This window comes from Arabidopsis lyrata, assembly GCF_000004255.2.
Source record: "Arabidopsis lyrata subsp. lyrata unplaced genomic scaffold ARALYscaffold_6, whole genome shotgun sequence".
Classification (NCBI taxonomy): Eukaryota; Viridiplantae; Streptophyta; class Magnoliopsida; order Brassicales; family Brassicaceae; genus Arabidopsis; species Arabidopsis lyrata.
In genome coordinates, this window is record NW_003302550.1 from 1211039 (window position 1) to 1226615 (window position 15577).

At 33.7% G+C, this 15577-nt stretch overlaps 3 protein-coding genes across 3 annotated transcripts; all 3 read right to left on the reverse strand.

Annotated features, from left to right (window-relative positions):
• Positions 1–3179: 3179 nt before the first annotated feature.
• On the reverse strand, positions 3180–5927 carry LOC9307131 (protein TERMINAL FLOWER 1). The gene is made up of 4 exons (XM_002873071.2): positions 4254–5927; positions 3966–4027; positions 3739–3779; positions 3180–3654 (listed from the first exon to the last, which is right to left on the reverse strand). Exons 1-4 carry the CDS (start codon positions 4461–4463, stop codon positions 3434–3436), a joined length of 534 nt encoding a protein of 177 aa, XP_002873117.1. The 5' UTR covers positions 4464–5927; the 3' UTR covers positions 3180–3433.
• Positions 5928–7424: 1497 nt separating this feature from the next.
• LOC9309186 (40S ribosomal protein S28-1) lies at positions 7425–8217 on the reverse strand. Its single transcript, XM_002873072.2, has 2 exons — positions 8107–8217; positions 7425–7816 (listed from the first exon to the last, which is right to left on the reverse strand). Exon 2 carries the CDS (start codon positions 7813–7815, stop codon positions 7621–7623), a length of 195 nt encoding a protein of 64 aa, XP_002873118.1. The 5' UTR covers position 7816; positions 8107–8217; the 3' UTR covers positions 7425–7620.
• Positions 8218–8718: 501 nt separating this feature from the next.
• Positions 8719–11440, reverse strand: LOC9309187 (malate synthase). Its single transcript, XM_002873073.2, has 4 exons — positions 10910–11440; positions 10082–10407; positions 9677–10007; positions 8719–9545 (listed from the first exon to the last, which is right to left on the reverse strand). The coding sequence occupies exons 1-4, from the start codon at positions 11282–11284 to the stop codon at positions 8889–8891; spliced, it is 1689 nt and encodes a 562-aa protein (XP_002873119.1). The 5' UTR covers positions 11285–11440; the 3' UTR covers positions 8719–8888.
• Positions 11441–15577: the final 4137 nt, after the last annotated feature.

A 15577-nucleotide genomic window follows, 5' to 3' on the forward strand; every position in this document is an offset into this window, starting at 1 on the left:
ATACTATACGAACACACATTATCCAATCCAAACCAAAAACCGATATAATCGAATATATATGAAATTACTCTAACGGGAGCAATACGAAATTGATATTACAATGAGATCTTGTCAAAGATGAAATTGTTAGAATAGTTATCCTTAACAACAACAACAAATTATTCGTTTCAGTTTTACTTTGGTTAATATTTTAAGATCCTAAAAAAAAACTCAAAAACTTAAACCAAGAAAAGGGATTGATCGAAATCCGTATAGTTTTTTTTTCTTGTAACAATAATACAATATTATGCGGTAGTCATAAAAATGTAAAATTTGTTTTTATTGAATTTGCCTTTTTTTTGGTTAAATCATTGAATTTACCTAATTTGTCTACATGTATGTGTAAATGTACCTCCTCTTCACTTTATGTTGTTTACTTGTTGTGAGAATGTGAGTATATATGAACCGCACAGACCAAAACTATACGGGATCATCAAACCTTAACACATGAGAGGGGACCTAGCACGACTCCTCGACACGTTAACCAATCAAATTTAGACAGCCCTTCCATATTACAAAGCCCTTAAAATTTTAAAGATTAGAATCTTTTTGTGTTTATACGAAGGACCAGTGGACTCGGTCCAAGGGTTGGTATGTTTCTTGCTTTCTCTTTTTTGTTATTACATGAAACATGACAGGTCGTCTCTTTTAATCGTAAGGTTATTGCATGTTGGTTTGTCCTCGAGAATCGTTCTAAACCGAAGTATGGCGGCTAATAATTTCCACTGCTGGTTAATCACCAGGTTTGCGGTTTCGTACCGATGAAATAGAAGATGTTAATGTACTTTTAAATCTATGTACCGTTAGATATAATTCGTTAGTTAATGTGTGATTTGAATGATGTGATTTCTATGTGTACCGTGAAATGAAAAAGAAATAACTATGCTCGTACAAGTAGAAAGTAATTACTTGTGACAAGACTTGAGGTGCATAAATTGTAGATCATATACATCAATTTTAAGAAGATAACAATATTTTATTTTGCATGATTGTTATATTTTGATGAAAATAGAAATAAAACGAATATAATGATGCAAATCGAGAGCTTCAATGAGTTCTAATTAAAAAAATTATGTATATGCAAATAATACATATACTTGCGAGAGATATCATATGTTTGAACGATTTTCTAAAACACGTATTTATATGTCTTAAGATAAGTAAAAAAAAAAAAGTTAGATAACATATTCATTTTATGAAGATCCTTTAACAAAAAAAGCATTTTCATTTCCCATAAGAGCATTTCAAAACGATTCATACGGTCATACCCAAATAGTAAAAAAAATTGTCAATGACAAATATATTAATTAGTATTTGGCAAATTTTTGAGTGAAATGAGGGATGGAACAGAACAGAGTACGTGTTGATTGGTAATAACAAGGGCCACTCACTTTATGAATAAACCTTACTATTAAAAATGGGTTTTACTTTTGGAAAAATATTTAGCCATAAAAGCAACCATAATAAGTAGCTAAACACAAGACATGCACATGATGTCTTACTGAAACCCTAAAACTCTATATAGATTATAGACTATATATGTTTTAGTTCGAAACATATATAGATGTAGCAAATTTTGAATAAAATCAGGGATGAAATGGAACAGAGCACGCACGTGTTGATTTGTAATAACACCAAACGAGGGGCCAGTCATTTTATAAATAAAAATGGTGTTTCACTTTTGGGAAAATATCTAGCTACGAAAATAACCATAAGTGGCTAAACACAACACAGGCACATTATGTCTAACTGCAACCCTAAAACTCTACATAATGTTCTAGTTCACAGTGTCTTTTTCAGGCACATCCTAAAGTCTTTGCATGCCCTTGATTTGGTAGTGAATCAATTTGCCTACGTAGGTGTACTGTATACACATTGTTTTCCCCTTTTTCAGTTTTCAGTTTATTTATTTTTAGCGAACGTATTAGTTAGACTTGAGGTCTAAGACTCTGGAGTCTTGGAAGCAATAATTGCATAAGATTTTGTTTTGACACATGTGTAGATAACCCTTATCTTTTCCCAATTTTTTTTTAATGCACAATGAAACCAAAACCAATTTATATTAAATCAATCTTGCTTTGAATATTCTTAAGTAAAAATAAAATAAAATAATTGAAACCCAATTTGAACTAAAACTCTACTTCAATACCTTTTATGATTATGATATTTGGTAATTTCTTCAGAAATGAGTTTCCAAACTATGTATAGTAATCTAACAAACTCGAAACAAGTTACTAGTATTTTGCTAGATTTGTTGATATGATAGCGCGAATATACATGTAGAGAACCAGAAATTGGTCGGCGTTGAGGATAATGGTAAACAGTACTTAGCCGCTAACCACTCAATAAATGACACGTGACGTCTCTTGAGTTTACCGTTGAAAGTAATATTTGCCACTTGTGTTGCACCTCTCGAAATCATTCATGCTGTACTATATTCTATTATTCTGTATAAACCAAAAAATGGCCAATTCATTAAAAAAAAAAAAAAAAATCCTTTCTCCATGTGAACACTGAATGTAGTTTGCTATTTTGTTGTTGTTGTTGTCAAAAACTAGAATGTTAATTACTTAATTATATGAAATATTGTAAGCATTTTAATGATTAAGACTTGTAATATAATGGTTATTCGGCTGAATATTGATATGCTTTCTTGAAACTCTTGACAAAAATATAATTCTCATACCTCATATCCACATATAGTTAAATATTTTATTGAAGACTGGCTTCTGATCTCATATGTTTTAAATATGTGATAATTAATATAGTAGTTTGTAGTCAAAGATACATTTTGTTTACTGCGGACATGTCGATACTACATTGGTGAGGGATATAACCAATAAATCTAATTTGTGACATTGAAAGAAATGGCTATTAGATTTCACAGAAAAAGGAAGCTGTTGTAGTTATATGTTTTAACATTTGATTTATTCACTATACATTTCTCAGAAGTTGTACTACGACTTGCAGCAAAGTATTTTTTTTTGTCACAAAACCAAACAGTAATAAATAGATATGAAAATATGATCGTCGAGTAAGAGGAGAGGATCCTATTTTAGATTGTCATCAAGGTCTTGTCACTTTGACCAGAACTAAAAAAAGTGATGTGACCTATCAAGCCATGTATAAAGGATTTATACTTTAATAACTTAGATTTTATTAATTACTCAAGAGTTTACTATTTATTTAGTGGTACAAGATGCGAAACATGATATGCAATCTAGTTTTTATTGTGATAGTGTCGTTATCAATACTTTTGTTAACTAAACTGATATTTCGGATTCAACTCATCTGAAGGCAGTTTTATTCAAAGTACGGGAATTCAGAACATAAATAAACAGGAGATTACAATTTTTTCTTCTTTCGTTTTGGCATTCGATGGACAATAATGAAACTAGCGTTTGCGAGCAGCGGTTTCTCTTTGTGCGTTAAAGAAGACAGCCGCTACAGGGAGACCAAGATCATACTCCACCGCAAATTTACGAGTGTTGAAGTGATCTCTCGAAGGGATATTGGGGAAGATAACGCGTCTTTGCTTCTGCTTGAACAGAACAAACACAAACCTATGTATCCCTATGCTTGGCCTTGGCAATTCATAGCTCACCACCTCTTTGCCTATATTTCAATGCAAATCTTATTTATATTTAACATATATTATATGCAAGTATTTAGACTACAAGATTCCTGAAGAGGCCTTACCAAACGTAGCATCTGTTGTGCCGGGAATGTTTGTAACGATCCTATTAGAACATTCAACAAAAGTAATTGATGCTATTATTTCATATGAAAAATATAGAAAATCAACAAAGTTAATGTATAAACCTAAACAAAACAACTTTATTAGGGTTATCACGAAATTATTGAAATGCAATGCATATGGAATATGGGCCCAAAATGAAAATAAAGAATAAATAAATTGAACGTACCAGTGCAGGTGTTCTTTTAGAAAGGGGTCACTAGGACCTGGAACATCTGGATCAATCATCACCTGTTTTGCATTTCGGTTGAGTTTTACCATAAAAAATGACTGGAAAAGGGAATGATAAAAACTAAAGGTACAATTTAATTTATAAGATAATTGAGTCAGAAAGTAGAAAACTTATAAGAGGAAAAGAAAGTGAGACGTTTTATATGTTTTTTTGGCACAATATATACAAATCCAGCAACCTCAACATTATTGATGATTATGAAATAGTTTAAATATATGTATATACCAAAGTGAAGAAGGATCTGAGATCACCACCATGGATCTCAACCCTAGGCTTAGAGGAAACAGAGGAAGGAAAGAGCTCATGGCCATTGGAGACTTGCTTCTTGTTATAACTCACGTTCATCTTAATTGTTGGAGTGAAGAAATCAAGAACATCTCCTACCACTCTCCCCATTATCAATGGCTCTATCACTCTAGTTCCCATATTCTCCATTTTTTTTTTGTCAAATTTCTTTTTCTTTCTATTTAATTTTAGTGAACTTGGAGAAAAAGAGAGATTTGTAGTGATGTGGGAGACAAAGACACGACCGAGACATCTATTTATAGGGAGGGGTTTTGCAACTTAGAGAGAGAAAGAGAGATTGGTCGACATCAATTCTCAATTATGTGTACTAACCTCTCTTTCTTTCTTTCTTTCTTTTGTCTCAAACATGTACTAACCTCATTTTTCATAGTAGGAATTAAATTTGGGGGGCATCAAATAAGTAATGGAATTTAGGTGATTTAAAGCTTTATTTCTAATTGAATTAAGAAATATCAATGTTTTTGTTATTCACTGTCCACTTGCATATATTAAAAAATAAGTATAGTTATCACACATGACCATGATGTTTGCTCACTGCTTTTAACTATAAGACTGACAGAAGATAATCCAAAATATTAAAAATACAATATTCAATAGATTTCAATTACATATAATATGTGAAGTGCTAAAAATTAAATATGATTTGAATAAAAAAAAATACATGATATTTGTGTAAATAGTATATACACAACTTGAGGTTTATTGACTGCTTCAACAACATTGGCATATCATGGTGTCAACCCCTATCTATGATCGCTAGATTTCGTTAATATATAGAATCCTAATATCTTTTGTGTCACCAAGAACAAAACCACTAATTAACGTCTAAATTTTGACAAAATTCCTAGCTAGATACCTCGGCGAATAAAAGAGCTATTCTTTACTCTCATTGGCCCATGAATTCAAACACTCTAGCTAGGAATTTTGTTATAAAAACACTCTCATCGTACTACGGATACAATTATTGCTCAGAGGTAATTTAAAAGAAAAATATCGCAAATTTGGGACTCCTCGCTCGTGGAACGACAACGCATTGTCGCATTGATTCTTAAAAAAAGAAACATCGATAAAAATCTTATGTATCGAAATCAGTAAAACCAAGAGTTTACGTGAAGAAACGATTCTTAGAACTGGGATTGAATGTATGATTATTGGTTATAAAACCTTAAAACTTCCTTGTTGGAGATTTTACAAAGGCATGTTTAATCATACTCTGAAATACCAAATGTGTTATAAACATCACAAAATCCGTAGACTAAATAAATATAAACACCCAAAGCTTTTGAGGAATATAATTAATGGTTATTATGGATTCTCCACTAAAGAATAATTTATTTATTTGCTTATAGAAGCAAGTCTTGATTATACTTTGTTAAGATTTGGTAATTAATCAGAATAAAGGCACAAAGTAAAAGAGATAAACTTGTTTACATCATCTAATCCTCCAAAACAAGACAACCCTTCAAAATTCTCAAAAAAAAAAAAAAAACATCAATGCGCGCAATTAAGACTAGTAGACAACATATCAATTACCTTAGAGCATAAGCAATGGTAGAGACTCATATATTCTCTCAAAAAATATTATTTTAATGTTTTTAATATAATTTATTTGTTATTTTAAATTAATAATTAAAAAGAAAAAACAAAGCTAATCAAATCTTGTCATGTGTGAAAAGAGTCTCTAGAAAGGTTCTCATATGTTCTCATGTGAGAATCGATTTTCCTTTTTCACTCCTCCTTTTCATTATTTTTTTTTTTAATATTATTGAGAGACTTAGACCATCCTCAACGGCACTTCCTAACAATTCTTATCATGAGCTCTTATTATTTTTGGATCATAAAATAATCAAAAACAGTCTAACAGATAAAGAAGCGCTTCTAAAATGGGAGTTGATAGAGCCCATAAGACTCGATGACGTGGCACAATTAGATTGGTTGAAGCTTTTTGCTAAGATAGGAAAACAAAGTCTCAGTGTATTTATCTTTGGCGACAAAAAAAAGGTGCTGTTTCTCTCTCTTTCTTCGACTTTTTTTTTTTTGGCGACAAAATCTCTTTTTTCAAAATCAATATTAAACAATTCTGAAGAATCCCAACTTAATATCCCCTCATTGAGGATGGTCTTAGTAAGAGACTTCTACTGTTTATGCTCTTAGAGCATGTGCAGCACATAAAAATTTTGCAAGTCTCTCAAATATATTATTTTAATATATATCATTTAATTCAGTTATTTATTTAATTTTAAATAACAAAGAAAACTAAAAATCAATTATATTCTGACATGTGTAAAGGTAGTCTCTCAAAGTATTCTCAGATGGAAATCGATTCTGGTTTCTCTCTCACTTTTTATTATTTTCTTATTTTTAATTATTGAAAATCCATGTGAGAACTCTCCATTACACATGCTCTTAGAGCATTTCCAATGAAGTCTCTCTTAGGAGGCTTAATCCAAAAGATGTAGCAACAACTCATAAATCATGACCACCAACGGGATCTTCTCAATCCCCGGTCTCTGGTTATTAACTTTGGCTATAATTTTTGACAAAGATAGCTGTATTGGCAAAACTCACATATATAAGCTAAGGGCCACAGAACCCAAATACGAGAAGCCTGGTCACTATGGTGACAAAGTAGGAATGTTACAGTAAACCCAAAAGATCGGTCCAAACTGACCTGTATCCAGTCTACACTCGCTACAGTCTTAAGACTAAGTCCACCACGGGGCTAAATCAAGGTTGGACTCAAAGCGGCCGGGGATTAAAGAAAGTCATTGTGATGAGGTATGAGTTGTTCTGGTTGGAGACTTGGAGTATTACTTTGAAGCAGAGATTTCAAACATTAGAGTAGTAGAACATATTCACTTTGAATGAAATCTCAAGGCTTGTAGCTTCCTATATCAGTTTTGGTTGATGCATTAAGTTGACTCCAGAGACATTTTGGAGGGTCTGTTCTGTGTCCAATGGATTTAAGCCACAGTTACAAATATAACCGAAAACACAAGAAACAGTTTCCCTTCATTTGAAGGTTGTGATTCTTGGTTAAGATAAAACCAAATGGAGAATATAGAGCAAATTCTTGATAAACAATATGAAAAGGGGCAAGAGATTTGGAATACCAAAGAACCATAACACACTTATCAATCCGGCAATTGTCTTAAAGCAACAACGAAATTAAGACTCCAAAGCATAATCCACTAATCCAATCATAGAAAGCAAAAGAGAAAATAACCAAAATGTTTTCTTGTTTCCGCATTATGGAGTAGGAAGAAGAAGAAGAACCAAAGACGCATCAACGGAGTCTCCTAGCTTCTCTCTCAGACTCGAGCAAGGTGAGGATATCGCCTTCCCTCACCGGTCCTTTAACGTTCCTCATGATGTAACGATCAGAGTCGGTAAACTTCACTCGAACCTGAGTAACCTGACCCCTTGAACCAGTCCTACCCATGACCTTAACCACCACAGCATGCTTAATCTGAGAATCCATTCTGATTGAACAAACCAATGAAATGCATACACAATCAGCAGCAATCAGTACATAGTTTCATGTAAAGCAATCAACTTTAACATGGGAAGATATTAATCTATTGCCAATCAGAATAACTTGCTACGAAAGTTTCAATCTTGAAAGTTTAAGAAGATTTGTATCACATCGCAAAAGAGGCGAAACTAGGGGTTGAAATGATCTAACAAAGAGAGGATAATTCTAATGACAGATTCGATAATACACAGATTCGATTGGAGATACAAGAGGGAAGATTGTAAACGATAAAGAAACCTGTAGATGAAGGCTGACGGATGAAGGCTGACGGAGACGCAAGAGTTTAGCGGCGATAGGCGAGAGAGAGGCCAAAACCCTAATTTTGCAGAGACGCGAGAATGAGGGATTTCTTTGGATTTTATAGGCCTGCTTACGGTACTCGGTTTTTTCAATAACCGAATCGGTTCAGTTATTTTTATTTTATTTTCGCCCAGCCGGTTCGATAATTTGGATTGAACGAATCCATGCTTTAGATTATTTACAAATCCATGCTTAATCAGTTAATCTTATCAATTTAGTATCTCTGTTTAATTGCATCATCATTTTCTTTCTTTCTTTCTTTTTTTTTTGTTAAAGATGGCGTTTACATTTTATATTCGAATGCTGTTATTTTAGATTTGAACATCAAATAAAAGATATATATTATTAAGTTAACAAACTTGCTGATACTAAGATATTGGCAAAAAAAAAAAAAAAAAAGATAGTTTTGTCTCTATTCTTTTGTTTTCGAGGATGAGTTGATCTATTCTTGTGTTTATTTTTCCATGCTTTCATTAATCAATTTTGTGTATGTATCAAATGCTCTGCTTTTGGATTTTGGTGTATCTCCAATGTCCATAAACACATTAAGGATGCTATAGAACATTTATTTCTTATTGGAAATAAAAGAACAAGTTCTGCTTATTACAATATACCAACATATAGAAAGAACAAAACATTTGAGAAACAGACACAAAGAAACAAAAGCACAAACTCATATCTCAAACTCTCACTCCCCTTCCATCTTCATCTTCCTTCTTTCAGAGCCTAGAGTTATTGATAGGGTAGTGAGCTACAATGTGATTATAGACGGCAAGTGTGAGGAAATCGTCAAGTTCAGGCGCGGTACACTGCTTTGTAAACATCTTGCAAGCTTCCTTATACATTCCTTTCTTGAACTTGTCTTTCCCAACTTCTTTCTCAATTCTCTCCATCTCTTCTTCCACAACTCTCCCAAATAACTCTTTAGTCACCCGAACTCCGAGCCCGTCTCCATCCAATTCCACTCCATACCTAATCCATTGCCAATTCTGGACTCGGCTTATCTCAGCCGTAGCCGCGTCTTCCATTAGGTTGTATAGTGGGACAGATCCTGATCCTGTTAACCACGCAGCTAAGTATTGGATTCCCACACGTGTGTTCAGCCTTAGACCCTCGAGTGTTCGCACTCCTCGCGGTATTTGAAGCAGATCTTCCTCTGTTATCGCGGCTGCATCTTCGCGCTTCACTGATTTGATTTGGTTTGGACTTTTGCCCATGTGGCCTGTGAATGCTTCCATGCATATTGGGATGAGTCCTGGATGAGCCGCCCATGTCCCATCATGCCCAGCTCTTACTTCTCTTAGCTTGTCTTTCCTCACTAGATCCAATGCCATCTCATTCGCTTTCGGGTCATCTCTTATTGGAATCTGAGCCGCCTGACATCATTCATACCACCAAACAAATTAAATCAACATCGAAATCAAAACATGTGCAACTGGTGCATTCACACATGCATCTTAAGAGACATAAGGACCATATGGTGAACTAGTGTTAAGAGGGGACTAACCATGCCACCCATAGCGTGGACACCGCGCTTATGACAAGTACGGATGAGAAGGTCAGAGTAACTTCTCATGAAATGCTGGCCCATGCCGACTAGGACACGGTCTGGTAAGAGCCGGTCAGGGTGAGCTTGGAAGGTCTTGACATAACTGAAGATATAATCCCATCTTCCACAGTTTAAACCGACAGTGTGATCACGCAGTTCATATAGTATCTCATTCATCTGGAAGACAGCCGGGAGGGTCTCGATCAGCACTGTTGCTCTAATGCTTCCTCTCTCTATCCCAGCCATCTTCTCAGCTCGCTCAAACACGCTGTTCCAAATCTTTGCTTCCCTGTCAAGAAACCAAGTAACCTAGTTAACTCTGAACCGAAAAACATCAAATTAATGACCGAACCAGGAAGGTACCTAGAATGTTCCATTTTGGGGAGATAGAAGAATGGACCAAATCCGGAACCTTGAGTCTGTCTAAATTTGGCGTAGTTGTGGAAGAAGTAAAGGCCAAAATCGACAAGACATCCAGTGGCGGGTTCACCGTCGATGAGGATGTGAGCCTCCGGGAGATGCCAACCTCTTGGCCGGACAAAGAGCTTAGCGGTTTGGTCGTTGAGCTTATAAACTCTGTTCCTTGACTTGTCATGGAACGTAATGGATCCATCCACTGCATCTTTCAAGTTCACATGCCCTCTCATCAGATTCTCCCAACTCGGAGACAATGCGTCCTCGAAATCAGCCTGTTCAAACACAACAAATTATATTACTTGATTTGCATGTTGTTTGTTGCCTTGCTGGAGTATCTATCAAACAGATGCATTACAAATCAAGAAGATTAAACCGAACCGGATCGAACCGCAAGAATATCAAACAAAATCAAAGTAGACCAAACCGACCCAATTTGATATTAACATTCACACAGGGAACCGGACATCAAACCAAACCGAAACTGGACAAAGTAACTAGCATACCAACAGAACCGAAACAAACCCAACTAAATTTGGTCAATCTCTCCTAATTCAAACTTATATAAACTAAACCAGACTCGACTCTATTTGGAACCAAATTGATGTCGGTCCAGTAATAAGGTTTGAATTGTATCAAACTTTAACTAATACCAGTCAAATTGGTTATTATCAAATCGTATCCAATTCCGGCCAAACCAAACCGAACCGGGTCCAATATATGAAAACATTGTTAAACAAAAAGGCGTTATATAAAGAGAGAGGGATGTAGATTGACCATGAAGACTTTAGCTCCGGAGTTAAGAGCGTTGATGATCATCTTCCTCTCGACCGGACCGGTTATCTCAACTCTCCGGTCAGCAACGGCGGGAGGGACGGAGGCACAGATCCAATCACCGTCTCTGATGAACTTAGTGGAAGGATCAAACCCAGGAACGGCACCGGAGTTGTAACGCCGTCGTGCCTCTCTCCGGCACTCCATGGCATACCTCACATGGCCACGAAACTCTCTCTGTAACTCAGCCACAAAGTTAAGAGCTTCTCTTGTCAAAATCTTAGCGAAGATTTGGTCGTACCGTCCTCGAACCTCGACACCATCCGGAGAATCATAGACGGCGACGTTTGGTCGATAAACTGAGGTCTCGAGCTCCATTTTTTTTGTTGCCTTTTATTTTTCCAATTTTGTTACGTGTATAAATGTGATCGTATATTATGAATTATAAAGGTGGAAATGGATAGGAATAATCAGGGAAACGCATTGACATGTGTGCCTCTTTGGGAAAGTGTGCCAAGTTATGTATGATTTTCGTCACTATATCGGTTAGGATAGGATTATCACAAATTTTATTTTTATAATAATATCTTTTTCGTCACCATATCGGTTTCATCATCCAACGGTTGATGGTCTTGAAAGGCGTCGACTGGTTATTAAAGACAAAAGAAATTTCAGATGAATATAGATAACCCTTATTAGGGAAGTGGCACACGCTTTTATCTGATTTCCCACGCCAACTTTTTTATCACTTTGATGGACTCAGATGTTTGTTTGCAGTTCTTAATGATGTTTGTATTCATTATAAATATTATGTTCTATTGATTTGATGATTGTGCTGATACACTGTTGTTGTTTCTCTTCTTCTACATTATTAATCCACAAAATACAAATACACATTGGAATTAGAATGCTATGAATTTGAATGTTGTAGAGCAATAGTTCAGTCTGAGTTCATACATACATAAAAACAAAGGTTCCGTGATGAACACGAAACAAATCTAAAAAGAGGAAAAAATGATTTTAGCCTGAAACCATCCTTGATCTTCAAGGCTCCGGTAAGCGGAATCTATCTTTTCCGAGTCCAAATCCACTGTAAGCTCTAGACAGAAGTGGAATTAAACTGAGGGAAAAAACCCGAAAAAACCGCCATCTATTTTTTTTTGGCCGTTTAATACGCGTGTTTTTAAACTTGGAATAAAAATACTTCATTTAATTTCGATTACCTTTTAAAACTATCGTTTTCTAAAACTCGGTAATTTTGAACCGAGACTTAACAGTCGTTACTGGACGTAACGGAATTATTTAACAGCGTTAAATTTTAACCCCGTGTGTTTATATAAATATATACCATCTGTTTGCAATACTTACAACTATACTTAATGTGGCCTGGTGGTAACGGGTCTCTTTTGGAAAACCACCCGACCTGGGTTCAAGTCGTGAACCTGTTTTTTTTTTTTTTTTTCTTTGTTCTTCACTTTTTCTTCTCAGATCTCCAATGTCCAAAGAATCAACAAATCATTTTTAAGAATCACATCGGATTTGAAAACAAAATCATGATCTTGTGGGTATTGTGATAACCCATGAACAATTCGGAAAACAACTTTCAATCTGAAAAAAAATGAGAGATTTTTGATATTGAAAATTGGAAATCAAATTACAAATCTCTCTCCTTTGCATCATCGGACACCTCTTGGATCTCTTTATTCAATGAAATCTGCTTCGAAACAGCAGATTTCACATCCTCAAACAACACAAATGATCCCAAAGCATTCTCCGATTGATTAAGAGAAGGATTCACCAACGTACCATTCCAAAGAGAGAGAAGCGAAAGATGTTGTTGTCTCAGAAGATACAAAGCACGAAGCTCAGATTCCTTGACACGATTCGACAATTATGGATCCAGCTTAAAACTCGAGAAATTCGCAGAAAATAGTTCACAAGGACCGGTGAAGAAGACGAAGAACAACAAAAAAAAATAAAAATAAAAATAAAAGAAGAGGTTGAAGAGTCGAACCCAGCAGCTAAGGTTTGCAAAACCAACGCGCAACCACCAGGCCACATTAACGACCATTGGAAATATTACAAACAGATGGTATATATTTATATAAACACGTGGAGTTAAAATTTAATGCTGTTAAATAATTCCGTTAAGCCCAGTAACGACTGTTAAGTTTCGGGTTCGAAATTACCAAGTTAAAAAAAACGATAGTTTTAAAAGGCAATCGAAATTTAATGAGGTATTTTTATTCCAAGTTTAAAAACACACGTATTAAACGGCCAAAAAAAAAATGGCGGTTTTTTCGGGTGCTTGCATAGATCTTGATGATGTCACTGTTGATGCAATTTTTTTTTTTTTTTTTTTTTTACGTGATGCAATTACTTATGACTGCATCAATAAGTTTGTAGTTTGCTGAAATGGGCATTGCTCCTTTGGATCTTGTTTTGGTCAGTGGGTAAAGCACATAATCTGATCCTCCTCCGAACACTATGGTTGCTACACTGTGGTCCAAAGGAGGGTGCTAAGAGTTTGAAACAGAGAAGTTTGGGCATGAGATAAAAACCAAAAGCTGCTTCAAGTCGTAGTTAAAGAAAAAATTACTTAAAACATTATATGTGAAAACTTCAAAACTTAATTAAGTGTTAAAATTTACAATTGAAAACAAATTGAACTTATGACACAACAAAACTTACGGACCAAAAGAAAGGGATGCAAAATCCAGTTTGTTTTCGACGTATTTATTTATTTTTTGATCAAAACGACGTAGTTAAATTTAACACTTAATTATTTAGAAACAAAAATATTTTGCATTACTAAAACTTTGTTTAAAGATAATAATAATTATTACATAAAACTTTAAGTTTTTTAAAAAACTTTTAAACATAACTAAGTGTTAAATTTACAATACGTGAAAACTTGCCGAAATTATGACACCACAAGACTTACGGACCAAAACGACGGGATGATAAGTCCGGTTTGTTTCCGACGTATTTAAATTTAACAATAAATTTTTAAAAGTTATATTTTATATAATTAAAAAATTTTGGTTTAAAATAACATTAATTTTTAAAACTTTTAAACTTAACTAAGTATTAAATTTTCAATACGTGAAACTTGCCGAACTTTTGACACCTTAAGACTTACGGACCAAAAGGATGGGATGCTAAGTCCGGTTTGTTTTCGACATATTTAAATTTAACACTTAATTTTTAAAAGTTAGATTTTATATAATTAAAAAATTTTGGTTTAAAATAATATTAATTTTTAAAACTTTTAAAATTAACTAAGTGTTAAATTTTCAATACGTGAAAACTTGCCGAACTTGTGACACCTCAAGACTTACGGACCAAAAGGACGGGATGTTAAGTCCGGTTTGTTTCCGACGTATTTAAATTTAACATTAAATTTTTGGGAAATTGTTAAAAATGCCCCTTTTGGTGTGCCCTTTTTCAAAAATGCCCCTTTTAGATGTCCATTTTCAAAAATGCCCCTTTTTAAATCTGAAATTTTTATAAAGTTTTATTAGGTTTATAAGGTACTTATGGATTGTAACTACTACTTGAAGACTCGATCCAAGTATTTATAAGGTTTTATAAAGTATTTTTAAAGATTTTACAAGTTATTTTAAAGGATTATAAAGGTTTTTCAAAGGTTTTACAAGATATTTTAAAGGTTTTTAAAGGTATTTAAAATGCATTTATAAGGTATTTATAAAATATTTATAAAATTTTAGATACATAGAAATGTAGTTTGTGTATGTTTTAATAATGTTACATACATATTTGAGTAAATCTTATATTTTTAAGAGCATTTTTTATAAGGTTTTAAAGAAGGGACATTTTTGAAAAGTGGCATTGAAAAAGGGGCATTTTTGCAAAAGCCCCTAAATTTTTTAAAGTTAGTTTTTATATAATTAAAAATTTTTGGTTTAAAATAACTTTAATTTTTAAAACTTTTAAAATTAACTAAGTGTTAAATTTTCAATACGTGAAAACTTGCCGAACTTGTGACACCTCAAGACTTACGGACCAAAAGGACGGGATGCTAAGTCCGGTTTGTTTCCGACGTATTTAAATTTAACACTTAATTTTTAAAAGTTAGTTTTTATATAAATAAAAAATTTTGGTTTAAAATAACATTAATTTTTAAAACTTTTAAAATTAACTAAGTGTTAAATTTTCAATACGTGAAAACTTGCCGAACTTGTGACACCTCAAGACTTACAGACCAAAAGGACGGGATGCTAAGTCCGGTTTGTTTCCGACGTATTTAAATTTAACACTTAATTTTTAAAAGTTAGTTTTTATATAAATAAAAAATTTTGGTTTAAAATAACATTAATTTTTAAAACTTTTAAAATTAACTAAGTGTTAAATTTTCAATACGTGAAAACTTGCCGAACTTGTGACACCTCAAGACTTACGGACCAAAAGGACGGGATGCTAAGTCCGGTTTGTTTCCGACGTATTTAAATTTAACACTTAATTTTTAAAAGTTAGTTTTTATATAATTAAAAAAATTTGGTTTAAAATAACATTAATTTTTAAGTGTTAAATTTTCAATACGTGAAAACTTGTCGAACTTGTGACACCTCAAGATTTACGGACCAAAAGGACGGGATGCTAAGTCCGGTTTGTTTCCGACGTATTTAAATTTAACACTTAATTTTTAAA